Genomic DNA, 12830 nt, shown 5'->3' with positions numbered 1-12830 from the left:
GGGGGGAGCAGTAGGGGTGAGGAAAGACTAGAAGACAAACTTCAATGTCATTCACTGCACATGGGACTGTTGTTATGTCTAGATGTGTTTCACAATTATGTTTACAGACAGAATAAAAAACGGCTAGACTGCAGCTAATTACATGATGTGTTGGAATGGAGGCTGGTGTGGTCCACATGTGTGAATGGAGTCAGTGGTGTTAGTGCTGCATGGGCTGCTCATAATATCTGCTGTCATTATATGTGTGTGTGTGTGCCGTCTGTGTGTGTGTGTTGATGGCGGAGGTGTGTGCACTGCAGATGGCTCCTCAATGGCAGGCCCTTTCCTTCATTACCATAACAACAGACTGCAGCTCGAGAGCAACAAAAAAAAAGTCGCCCTTCGCTCGTCTTCCCACCCATCGCAGCATCATGTCGTCCAAATATTAAACATCACCATATAATCACGTTTTTGTGCGCTCAACTTCAGAGTGTAACCTGCTTCTCTTGTTGTCCGTCTCTACAGAGCTTTGCTGGACAGCGAGAGCCTCGGGGGAGACGTCCCTTTGTTAAATCAGCCAAGAGACATGTCCGTCACAGGTAATTCAAGTAACGAATATTAATACGTCAGCACCATGTCAGTGTGTATAGCACCTCAATATGCCACATAAATCCTCTCCTTTATCCCCACTCCCCTTTGTAAGAGTATAATTTCACTCAGCCTAACTAAAAGCCCCTCAGAGTGGGGGGACATGTTTGATACAGTTTGTAATCGCATTAGGCTAACAGGGTGTGTGTGTGTGTGGGGGGGACGGGGACGGGGGCTTGGCTAAGGGAGCTGAGGTAAGCACTTTGGGTCCTGCAATGCAAGCCACCAAAGACAGTCCCCAAAGGTTATTGAGCCATATGGCTTTGCTTTCCGGTAACTTAGACAACGTTAAAAGGAAATGTCAATCAATACCTCCCCATTAGTGTACAGCTTCCATTGAGAACAAACATTTTAGTAATGCTTTGGGGAGGCAGTACGTTAAGAGTACTTGGGATGATTTCAAATACTAGTCAAAGCTGTGTGGAGGTATCAAATATCTAGGATACTGTATCTTGGCAGAATCATGATATGGGAATTGGTTTAAACTCAAGAGACAATCAATGTCATTATTATTACAGTAGCTCAGTTGATTGTGTATTCATGAGCGCTGCTCTTGTCCTCCACAGATGCAGTTTTCAGTCCTTGGGGGGTTAAAACGAATTACCAGACCCAGCTGTCCACTGGATACAAGACCGCATCCCTCTCATCTGTCCGTGGTTTAACAGGAAGAGGGCCAACAGCGATTACAGCAACACCAATGTGGAGTAGAAAACCTGTAACCCTCACTGAGACTCCAAAGATTTCCTCGGAACTTGAGACTACCGAGTCAGCGACGTGGGAAACCCCTTATCCCAAAATACTGCAGGATGGAGCCATTGAAAACTTTAGACCCCAGGAGCTTCATGAGAGAGTCACCTATGCCGAGCCTCTATCGCCTCCCAATGAGCAGGAGGCTGAAACAACACCAGGGGACAAAGAAGGGGAAGAGGACTGGAACAATGTTGGTGTGGAACCGACTGAGGGCGGACCAGTCGTCCAGTCAGTGGTCAGTTATCAGGTTGAGTCTGGCCTCAGCGCTGAGCCACCCCTCAGTGATAAAATAAGTCAGCATCAGTTTACCACAACCGACCTCACACCATACTCTGTCAGAATGACAGAGGAGCCCTGTGGTTTCTCAGATGAATCCGATATGGATGTGCCTTTTGAAAGATCTGTGGGAAAAGAAGATATACAAGAGCTGCATGCTCCAATTGATGAGTGGGCAGAGAAAGAGTTTAAAGGCAAAGAAATAGAGCATGTGCAAGAGGAAATGTCAGATTCTGAAACAGAGGCGGTGATTGAACCAAACTTTGATTCCAGGACGAGTAGTCCAGTGTCTGAATGTGAACCTGAAGAGAGCTTGTTCGACAAAGTGACAGACTTCAGCACAGATGAAAACATCTTGAAGGAGGACGCTGCTGAGACGAGGCAAGAAACGAGCTGTTCCATAGTGGGAACAAATGAGACGGATGTTGAGGATAAGTTGTATCCTGATGGAGAAGAGATGGATACGTGGGATAGTGTAATAGAGAGGAAGGCTGATCTGAAGACAGATGAGGGCATGAAAACGGATGAAGAAAAAGGACAACACGCGGAACCAGAGGAAGATATATCAGCAAGAGAACAAAAGCATGAACAGAGAGAAATTAGGTCTGATTTTGCCGCAGGTGTACGTCAAGACGACATCGAGACTTCTTCAACGATGCACACACAAGTAGATGACGACGGACGGCATGCTGCTTTAGACCAAGAGGGTGCACTTTTCCCTGACAACGACGAAGACGAGGATGAGGAGGATTCTCAAAATGTCTCTGTGTCATGGAGGACAGAGCTGGAGGGTGACAGCTACGCTCAGGACAACACTCTCGCCGACCCTCGGCCTCTGATTCGATACAAGAGCGACGAGACCGACGCCAACACTCAGGCGTCGCACGTGGACGAGAGTGACTCCAGTGATGGGGAACAGGAAAAGAAGTGCGGAGAGACGGGAATGTGGAGCGAGGGCAAGTCAAAGAGATTTGGAACTATGGAAGATCTGTGCGAAGAAGTCGAAGGGGAAGCGCTGGATGAGGAGTATAATCTGGGATATACTCACATTGAGAACAGGGGTGTTGGTCATGGTATGACTTTAAGTGACCAGGCTGAAGAAATGATCAGAAAAGTCAGTGAGGGACAGTCGGATGTAGAAACTGAAGAACTTACCAAATCCACGACACCCACAAATATGTGCAACGATGAGGAGTTGGAGACAGACCGACTTGTGGAACAGGAATTAGAAAACCTAGCCACGGACAGCTACAGCGCTCACTTTGCACAGCAGCAGGTTAGCGAGAGCGAGGAGATGCTACATCTGCAGGGCAAGTCTGTCGAGGTAAAGACAGAGCAAGAAGAAGCGGGAATGCCTCGCTTTACAGAGCCTGACGTGAGAGTCAACCAGCAACTTGCATCTTCCACCACAATTACAGATCAACCTCACGAGAACCTGTATTTCTGTGATTCACCAGTGGCAACGCCTCAAGCAGACACCCTGACGTACGAGGAGGTCCAGCATAAAGATCAGGAGGTGATAGATGCTCCAGAGAAAAGAGAGGAAGAGGATGAACACAATGCGTCCATGGTGACACATGCCGATGCTACAGAAGATCACTCTAGCTTTACTGACTTCATCTGCAGGCCTGATATGGAAGAAATCAACAACTCAGAGGGTCCAAAGCCTGTGTTGCAGGTCACAGCGGATCAGGAAAACCTTCAGGCTGTGGCTGCCCCTACTGAAGTGAAAGAGGTTGCACCTGGGGAAGCATCAAGTGTATCTCAAGAACATCTAGTTGAGGATATTGCAGACCGCAAGGAGTTTCCAGAAGCTCCAGAAACAGCTGAATGGGAAGTGCTAGAGAACCCTAGTGAGGACTTTGAAATAGGACATCAGAGTGAAGATTATGAAAAATGCGATCCTGTGCCTGAATCAGCTCAAAGTTATCTCCACGATGACAGAAGCTCTGATGAGGGAGTTATGACACGAAAGGTTGAGATTTCTCCCGGCAGTGTACCTGATGAAAACGATATCTTTGTAGCGAAGAATTCAGCTGAACACATGAACACAAACGGCAAAGACAACAGCCTCCACGGTTTCTTCACCTCTGGCTTAACGAATGACTTCTGGGCGTCCTCCTTGGAGACCGGTGCCACCAATCAGCCAGATGATGCCTGCAATGAAGCAGCTGAGCAAACCAATCAGAATTTGGTTTGGGGTGATTCAGAAAACGTGGTTAACGTGGTTAACTCCAGGGTGGATCTTGACTCATCTAAAGCCCTAAACGCTAAGAAAGAGCAGGAACAGATGCATGCGGAGGTGAAGCAGGTGTTGCGTAGCAATGTTGTTGAGGGCGAGTTCGTTCATTCTGACGAGTCTGAGGTTGAGGGTGAATCCTGGTCATCTGGGGAGGAACCGGTGTGAAAAGTAGTGCGAAGTTTGAGCTTTTACAATTTTAGATGTAATTAGTTTGACATTGTCCTCATAACGCATTTACTATGAAAGCCAAAGTCCTGCCTTGGTTGCACACCCCAGTGACGCTGAACACCAATGTGCCAATTCTGTCTCTAAAGATACCGAGCACTCTTGTTTCCTTAATCTGACACGTTTGGTCAACAATTTTTTCCTCTATCCTAATCGTTCAAACTCTTTCAGTGTGCATGTAAGGATGATATCTGCATGAGGGAACAGCATGAAGACAGAGCAAAGAATGACATTTGAAAGTCAAAGCATTATTGATTACTGCCTAATCCGATTTTACTGGCTGATAGAGATCAATGAGACCAGAAGGGTAGGATTCCTGGTAGAGCTGCTATTCCACAATGTTTCTGCTGGTGAGTCGTCTCATTTCACTGGACAACAACTGACCCGTCTTTGCATGCTCCACACGTGTAGAATGAATGGCTGGTTGTAAAAGGTTTGTGTAAAAGATCACACAAACCGTTTTGGAAAAGCAAACTGTTTTGTTTGTATTTTATTGGTCTGTACTCAAAAGGCTTTTTAATTTCCATCTATAAAGTTTATGCTGCGGTACATTTACAGTCCATAATAAACAGTAGATTCATGATATGCTCCGAGTCCTTTTGTTTGAACAATTATCTTCTCTGCTAGCACAGTGCACCTCAACACAGTAGCTGTAAACAACAGTTCTATCTGTTTAATGTGCATTTTATTCAGACCACAGAAGACTGTTTCTCTTCTGGAAGGCTGAATGAAACTCATTTAGATTGATCACATGTAGATGAAGGGATGACGTATCTTTGTAGGCAAAAAGCCAACGTGATTCTTCCATGTTGGATTATTACATTATTATGATTTTTAAAGCGTAATTGCAATCGCCAGAAGTGGAAAAACTAATGTTAAGCTATAAAGAAACTCCACCACGGTCACATGACTTCACGTCAACGCCACTGAGATAGAGTGCGAAAAGTGCTAGCTCTGCAACAGTTAACATTTCTGATTAATTGGTATTAGCATCCTGTTAGCCTCTCTTTAGCAAATATAATACAACTCAGTGATTGCCTGAATCCATTAGATCTTACAATCTTACATAAGATCTTTAATGCCACAGGTAACACAATATTCTATAGGTCCATCATAGTCTAATTTACTGTGTCTGCCGAAGTTCCAGGAAAGAATAATGTCATTTCATACTAATTGTACGGACAAATAGAGCCAGTGTTTAATTGGGTTACTTAGCACCAAGACAGCATTTTAGTCCGTGCACAGCAGGTCAGCTGACGATGCAAAAATGTCTGCAGGCAAGCATGCAATTCAACATTTATGGAGAATTAAATTTCCAATAATACAGCAATAATCCATTCATATTCATGGGTTCAAATGGAGCCGCTCTTTCAACAAACACATTCATACAATAAAGCGAAGCAGGAGAAATTGTGGAATTCATTATGTAACACCTTTGCTGACAAATATCATGAGAAAGCTTTTTTATTTTATATTTTATGAATGTCTGTTATTTAAAAGAGGCAATTGGGCATTTATGAAATAATCCTCTAAAACTATAAAAGCTTTTCTCCAATTTAGAATACAGTTACATCCACAAGACAATGTCAAGAAACCTGCTGCCGACCAGCAACGTCTCCATGTCCTTTGGGTGTGTGTGTGTGTGTGTGTGTGTGTGTGTGTGTGTGTGTGTGCGCGTGCGTGCGTGTGTGTGTGTGTATTGGGTAACATCCCAGCTTCACTGACCTCAGAACAACTCAAGCTAACAAAGCAGCACCGGGGCCCTCAACAAGCAAACATCCATCACAGAGAGATGGCCAAGGAAAGAGTCCGAGAGAGGGAACAATGTGTGACCTCACCCCTCCTCCCCCTCCTACTCCCCCCTCCCCCTCCTCCTCCCCTTGTCCGTCCTTCATTAGTCCGTATTCTGAACAATGACGGCCATTTTAGTGGCTGCTCGCCTCCTCCGCTGCCCAAATCTGCCCAATGAGGGATTGAGAGAGGAAGGAAACAGCAGACGGTCGTGTTCACCGTGAGAAGGCCGGAGTGCTGGAATGGCATTACGGCAGCTGTGTGGCATGCTCCTATTCACCGGCCATCAATAGAGCCGTGCACTACACAACCACTAACTGTGATAAGAAGAGCTGCATTGATGCCGTGAGAGGAGAGCAAGATAAAGATAAAAACATGTTTATTATTCATAGCAGTTGTAAGTGGTCATCCACTCCACCTGCTATAACAGTATACAATGTTCAGTTATGAATAGCCTACATATTACCATGTGTGTTCAACCAAAAGACGAACATGCTTTGCTTAATATGTTTTGTGTGGATTGAATAAGACTCCAATTGATCTCTGCAAACACCTCAGAGGGAATATGTCATTAATGAACAGCTGTTTAAAGATTCATTTACTTACAGTGTGAACCGCTGTTTCAAAAGCTATTCATCATCAGCTATTACACTAATAATTGAATTCTGTTGAATATAGTCACTTTGATAAAAGATAAAATACCATTTTTGTAAACTTAATTTCTTTTTTTTTCACCTTAAATAATCTAAATCCAATCAGCACACTTTATACTTTAATTTAATTTTCATCAAGTGTGCACTACAGCACAAAATAAGGGAGTAACATTAATTAAAGGAGTTTTGCTTTAACTAATGAGGCTGCGTTCAAAACAACGCAGAGCCAACCAGCATCAAGGCAACCTGCTATTTAGAAATATCCAAGTGTTTGCGTATTTAAAAGTTGGTTTGGCACATTGGTCAAATTTGAAGAGATTTGGCACAAATTAACGGTTACCATTAAATCATTCAAGACTTGGGATGCATCTTTTGATTGCTGCATGAATCATTTTGTTTCTTGGCAACTTAACACAGTAAAACCCTGTGACTGAGGGTCAAACCAACCGTCGACGTGTCCACTGTGTGCCAAGCTTTCACTAACAAGCTCCCTGGTTTGCCACAAAACTGGCATAGATGCTAATAAAGTATTGTTGTGTTGGATGTGATTCATCAGCTTAGTTGGAACATGTTTTTGGCAAATAACAACCAGTTATAAACACATGTAGATATATCTGAACATGAGCACCAGACCAGACTGTATTTGGTTCTGCCAGGCTTTCAGGAAACAAGAGGAACAGCATCCGTGCTCTGATGTAATATATGGTGAAGATTATGGTTTTTCATTTCTTATCACATGCATTACTGACACGCCCTCAGGTCTTTCTGCCATCATTCTGTGCATCCATTCTCATTGTAATAAACTCAATTTAAAAAGAAAATGCTGCAAAAGTTTGCATTGGATGTGCAGGGAATCAACACGATTGACTGGTCCAGCCATGGCCACCGGATTAGTATGGGGGGAGGTGTGTTTGTAAGAGTCCATTAGGAGAGGAAACCTCTTTGAGGTGGTGTGTGTGTGTGCATGTTGTTCTGATAGCCATCTGCCAGCCCTCATCCTGTCCCCATCCATTTACTCCGGATGTCATTGGTGCAGAGCCGGACTGAGGAGCAGGCGTCTCCAACGAGTTCTCCCACTTTAGACCCAAATAATGAGAGAATAGTTCAGGTGATGGTAACAAATGTATTGCATTCAGCTACAGGGTTATAGGAGTGGGACCAGACATATGAGTTTGTCCCGTTTGTTTTTCTAGAAGACAAAAACATCAAAAATCAAAAAAGAATCAAAGGGTCTACTCCTCGGGAACACTTCCATAGCAATAATAATAAAGACTATTTTGGCCTGAGGATGGTGTCCAAAGTGCTAAGAGTTCATCCTCTGGGAGCATGAATGTGCTCACAGCAATCTGCTGATAAGATGTTGATATTTCTTGTGTATAAGTTTTTTTTTTTTGCTTGAATGGAGATGGTTGAAAAAAGGTTAAGAGGGAACCAATAACATTAGGAATTCATCCTCTGGGAGCATGAATATCCACAGCAAATATGTAAATACCCCCAGTGTTTTTCACGATCATTTACTAAAGTGTTTGTTTAGGGGAAGAGTTGGCCTGAGGATGCTGTCAGACAAAAGGTTAGGGTTCACCAAAAACAACAGATATCATCCTCTGGGGACCTCGAACGTTCACAAGATAATTCGGCCAATAATTGTGGTTTGACGTCTGGCTCTCCTGGTCCCGTCCGTTCACATTCATGACAGAGAATCTGGAACTTTCTTTGCCTTCAGTTTCTTCACACTATCACTAACTCATTGAGGAAATGCAGAATTGGACACAAATGCAGACAACACAGATAGATCGGTACTATTCAATGATGCCACAGGGAATATACAGGCCTACTTACAGGTACATGTACAGGTACAGGTAGGCAGACAGGCAGTCCAGGTCCGAAGTCCAGGATCAGGTTCTGGAAACAGAGACTTAACAATAAACACAGATGATCAGCAAAAACAAGATTGTCAGAATAAGTTACTAATATTGTATCACAAGTAACCAGAAATGCAAAGTGCACTGAAGACGCTGGCTTTAGAGACGAGTATAAAAGACGACGGTGAAATGCAGAATGGTTTTGCCTTTCCCTTGTGGGTCATTGGTCTGACAGGTGATCCACGATGCCTCTCCCCAAGAGTTACAAACTACTTCCAACTTTTTGCACCTCGTGCTCCAAGCACCGAAAAACAAATGCAACTGCGTCACAGCAGCAAAACACCAGGAGTCGTCTGTCTTTGTGTACACAGAGCTTGAGGCATCTGACGGTGTCACAGCACGATGAAATCCTGCCTATCAAGTCATCAGTCACCCGGCTGTGTTAAAATAGAGCCGAGGTTGCACCGCAATGTGCAATCGGCTGATGACAGCTGCAGGTCGGTTGGGTGAACAGAAAATAAAGAGTATAATCCTCGATGAGAACAATATTGGCAAAGGTTGTGACCTGGATGTTTGAGCTCACAGTCATCTGTTTTAATACTGTTATGAGCTGTTGCTTTTCAATATGACTTCTTCAGACGTTTGCTCACTCTTAGAAATCGGGATAATTTGATCAAAAGATAAAAGAGTCGACCAGTTTGACCCTCTGTCTTTGGATGGTGAGTGTTTAAAACCTGCTGCTGTTGGGGGGAAAGTTTCTGCCCAAAGACGAACGGCCTTTGAAGCAGCAATACGTCCAGATGAACACCGACCGCTGGTTTGAACCGTTGAGCAGGTTCAGAGAGAACAATGACACAGCTCAAACCATGCTGAAAGGAATATAAAAACAGCTGGAGTGGTAACCTATTTTATTTAACCTGAATTTTATCACAGCTGCTTAAAATAACGTTAAATGTTCCTCACCAGTTTTAATTAGATAAACTGCTCTACAAAGACACATTTTCATTTGGAAATGAAAAATTGCTGAGATCATTCAGAGTGGGAGGGAACGCAGGTAGTAATCAAATATAGAATAGATATTCGATTATTAAATAACACAACAACACAAAAACAGGAACAAACGTCCAAACGTTACCCAAAGAAAAGAAAACGACACCAAACAAGAAAGAGGACAACAAAGTACAAGAGCAACAGAGAGAGAGACGAAAGAAGCAACACACAATGAAGCAAGGATGCGGGTGTGGCCACACAGCTGGTTTACAACAGTACAGGCATCACATTATCCATCCTGCTCAACTATTATAATGATCCAAGATATCTATAGATATATATATATCTTGGTCCTGTATGGGTGTGTCGGCCAGCAGATCCCACACAGTAATCTAATCAGTGTGTGGAAATGAAGTTAGATGTGCACTGGCAGACAGGCCACACCCGAGAGCACAGAGAGAACACAGAGGATGACTCACATCTGAACAAACCCCCCACACAACTCTGTCTCTCAGCAACCACAAATCATATTCACAACAAAGAAACAAAGAAATTATTAAAATAAGATCAATTCAATCACATGAAAACATGGGGCCTTGCACATCCTCCTTTCCCCCCATTTTCAACCCTTATTTATACGAGTACTTCGGTGCGTTGGTTTAGCAGCAGGTTCTCTCAGTGAAGTGCTGCTGCCCTAATCGGAGAAATGTTTACGGTCTTCCATCTTCTATCTTGTGTTACTAAAGTGAGAAGATTACACACAAGACAAGAAGAGGTCAATTCTGGAGACACAACAATAATAAGCTATACTGTTAAAAGCCTTTTCTCTTTTTTTCAGTCTTTTCCTCTCCCTTGAATGCATCTCCATATATTCAATCAGCCCTACAGTATGTTCCCCCAACCCTATATTCAATCAGCCTTATGTTCCCTCAACCCTATGTTCCCTCAGCCTTATGTTACCTCAGCCCTGTTCCCTCAGCCTTATGTTCCCTCAGCCTTGTTCCCTCAGCCTTATGTTCCCTCAGCCTTATGTTACCTCAGCCCTATGTTCCCTCAGCCTTGTTCCCTCAGCCTTATGTTCCCTCAGCCTTGTTCCCTCAGCCTTATGTTCCCTCAGCCTTATGTTCCCTCAGCCTTATGTTCCCTCAGCCTTATGTTACCTCAGCCCTATGTTCCCTCAGCCTTGTTCCCTCAGCCCTATGTTCCCTCAGCCTTGTTCCCTCAGCCTTATGTTCCCTCAACCCTATATGTTAAATCAACCCGATGTTCAATCAGCAATATGTTCCCTCAACCCTTTGTTCAATCAGCCCTATGTTCCCTCAGCTATATGTTCCCTCGACCCTTCATTCCCTCAACCCTATATGTTCCCTCAGCACTATATTCCCTCAACCCTTCGTTCAATCAGCTCTACGTTCCCTAAACAATCAACCCATGCCTGAACCTAATCAACCCAACCGACTAACACAACGAGTACTAGCCAGACTCTCTGTTGTTGGATATTATTAGAAAGCTATTTAAAAAACATTAAAGACAGACGTTGATGTGAGCCAGCGATGATGCTGAGGAAACACAGGGCCTAACTTGGGATGAACAAAAAGTTCATGAGGGAACACAGGGCTGAGGGAACTATGCTGCTCTTTAGTCATGTTAGTGACGTGTCCTGATATCATATGAACTGCTGTATGAGGACACGTTGAACAGCATCATGAACTGTCTGATGTAACTGGGACTCACTGAAACACTCATGAATCAAGCATTCTGATGCCATTTTTAGCATATGGATTTTTAGAAAGACAAAATGAGTGAAAAGTAAAAACAAGTTTATGAGGTGTTCAATGGGACACTTGGAAGCTTGAGGCCTTAGGCTGACCTTTGCCTCATGGCACATCCGTCTCTGTGTTTGAGTCATTGTGAAGGCATTTAACTCATGCAGTGGATTAAGACAAGATCAACCTCAGAAGAAAATGTCTGCTTTCATCACTCAGTGGCAGGAAATAGGGGGTGAGTGTTGGACCGACAATGCTGGGACTGTCCAGTTGGACGTCTGACTGAGTGTGTGTGGTTATTATTAGTAGCTTGTTGAGCCAGGAGTGTGTGTGTCTGTCTGAGACATGAGGCCAACGGCTGCTGTGGACCATGTGCTGACCGTGCCAGCTGACGGCCCGTGGACAGCTCAGTCAGTCCAGGGTGGGTTGGGGGAATAATTGTGTGGGTGTGTCACTTCTTTTGTCACGTACCAAACCAACTTTCCTTCCTGCTGCCTTCTCTCGGTCCAATCCTCAGAAATAGATCAATAAAAAGAGGAAACAGGACACAAAACACAATGTATCCTCATACAAGCGCTCGTATGATATCTGGCGTAAAGTTTCAACGCATTTTTCGTGCATTTTCCACTCGTTACATGAATACAGCTTTTTCAAAATAAACATCAGTCTAACAGGTTTAGGCAACAAAACTACTGCGTTAGGTTTAGGAAAAGATCATTCTTTGGGTTCAAATAATTGCTACATAACGCAAGTTACAAATAAATGAACATTGAACTCAGGTTTCACACAGGGAACAAACTGCGGTCTATGCTCATAAAAAATCAAATCACAAAACTACATCCATTGTTGTCCACTTGGGGCAACAAAACAATCGCTAAATGCCTCATTAACATACTAACACAAGTTGTTAAGGCTAATTTTTCAAATATTTACACATCCACCCTACATGGAGCAGCTTTGTCTACCTGATGAATAGAAGTCCATTTCCACTCTCTTTCAGCTCTGCTTTTGGTCTCCACCAGCTCCTGAGAGAAGTACCGGCTCTTTATCTGCTAGATGTTCCACTATGTTCACCAGCTAATGCTAAAAAAACATTTTAAAACATGAAACAACTAAGGCTTGAACGTTGGTGTTTCAGGCCGCTTTGGGTCCCATCAAGACTTCCAGTATTTGGAGATTCACGGGTAAAATATCACACGTGTAGCACAGCAACAACAGCGTTATTAGATCAGATGTTTTATCACATACTACCAACGTTATCAACACTGTCACACCTAGTGATTCGATCCTTTTAATATGAGAATATAGAGTTGTGCAGCTGTAAGGAAGTAGAAAAACTACAATGTACAAATACGTCTACTGTGAGTGAAAGTCTTAAATTGTCTGTCTGATCTTAAAGTACTCATTATCCTGTGTTTTAGGTAATTGTATACGTTTTTAAACTTTTAAACTGCAAGGTAATCAGTAACTAGAGCTGTCGAATATATGTAGTGGAGTAAAAAGTACTTTATTTCAGTAAATATTAAATAGAATACAATTGAAAAACTCCAACTAGTACTTACAGTAGATACAATACTTCAGACCAATGCTGGAAAGTACATTAAGTACACAACACTGATATCAAGCTGTACATATAAAGTGCGTTTCA

General features: G+C 43.3%; 1 protein-coding gene across 1 annotated transcript; it reads left to right on the top strand.

Annotated features, from left to right (window-relative positions):
- The first annotated feature begins 95 nt into the window (after positions 1–95).
- Positions 96–4701, top strand: nes (nestin). Its single transcript, XM_031867301.1, has 2 exons — positions 96–578; positions 1194–4701. The coding sequence occupies exons 1-2, from the start codon at positions 566–568 to the stop codon at positions 4058–4060; spliced, it is 2880 nt and encodes a 959-aa protein (XP_031723161.1). The 5' UTR covers positions 96–565; the 3' UTR covers positions 4061–4701.
- Positions 4702–12830: the final 8129 nt, after the last annotated feature.

Source organism: Anarrhichthys ocellatus, unplaced genomic scaffold, assembly GCF_004355925.1.
Source record: "Anarrhichthys ocellatus isolate YVR2014 unplaced genomic scaffold, GSC_Weel_1.0 scaffold39, whole genome shotgun sequence".
In the NCBI taxonomy this organism is placed as follows: domain Eukaryota; kingdom Metazoa; phylum Chordata; class Actinopteri; order Perciformes; family Anarhichadidae; genus Anarrhichthys; species Anarrhichthys ocellatus.
Note: the sequence above shows the minus strand (reverse complement) of the source record. Positions and strands in the feature narration are given on the sequence as shown.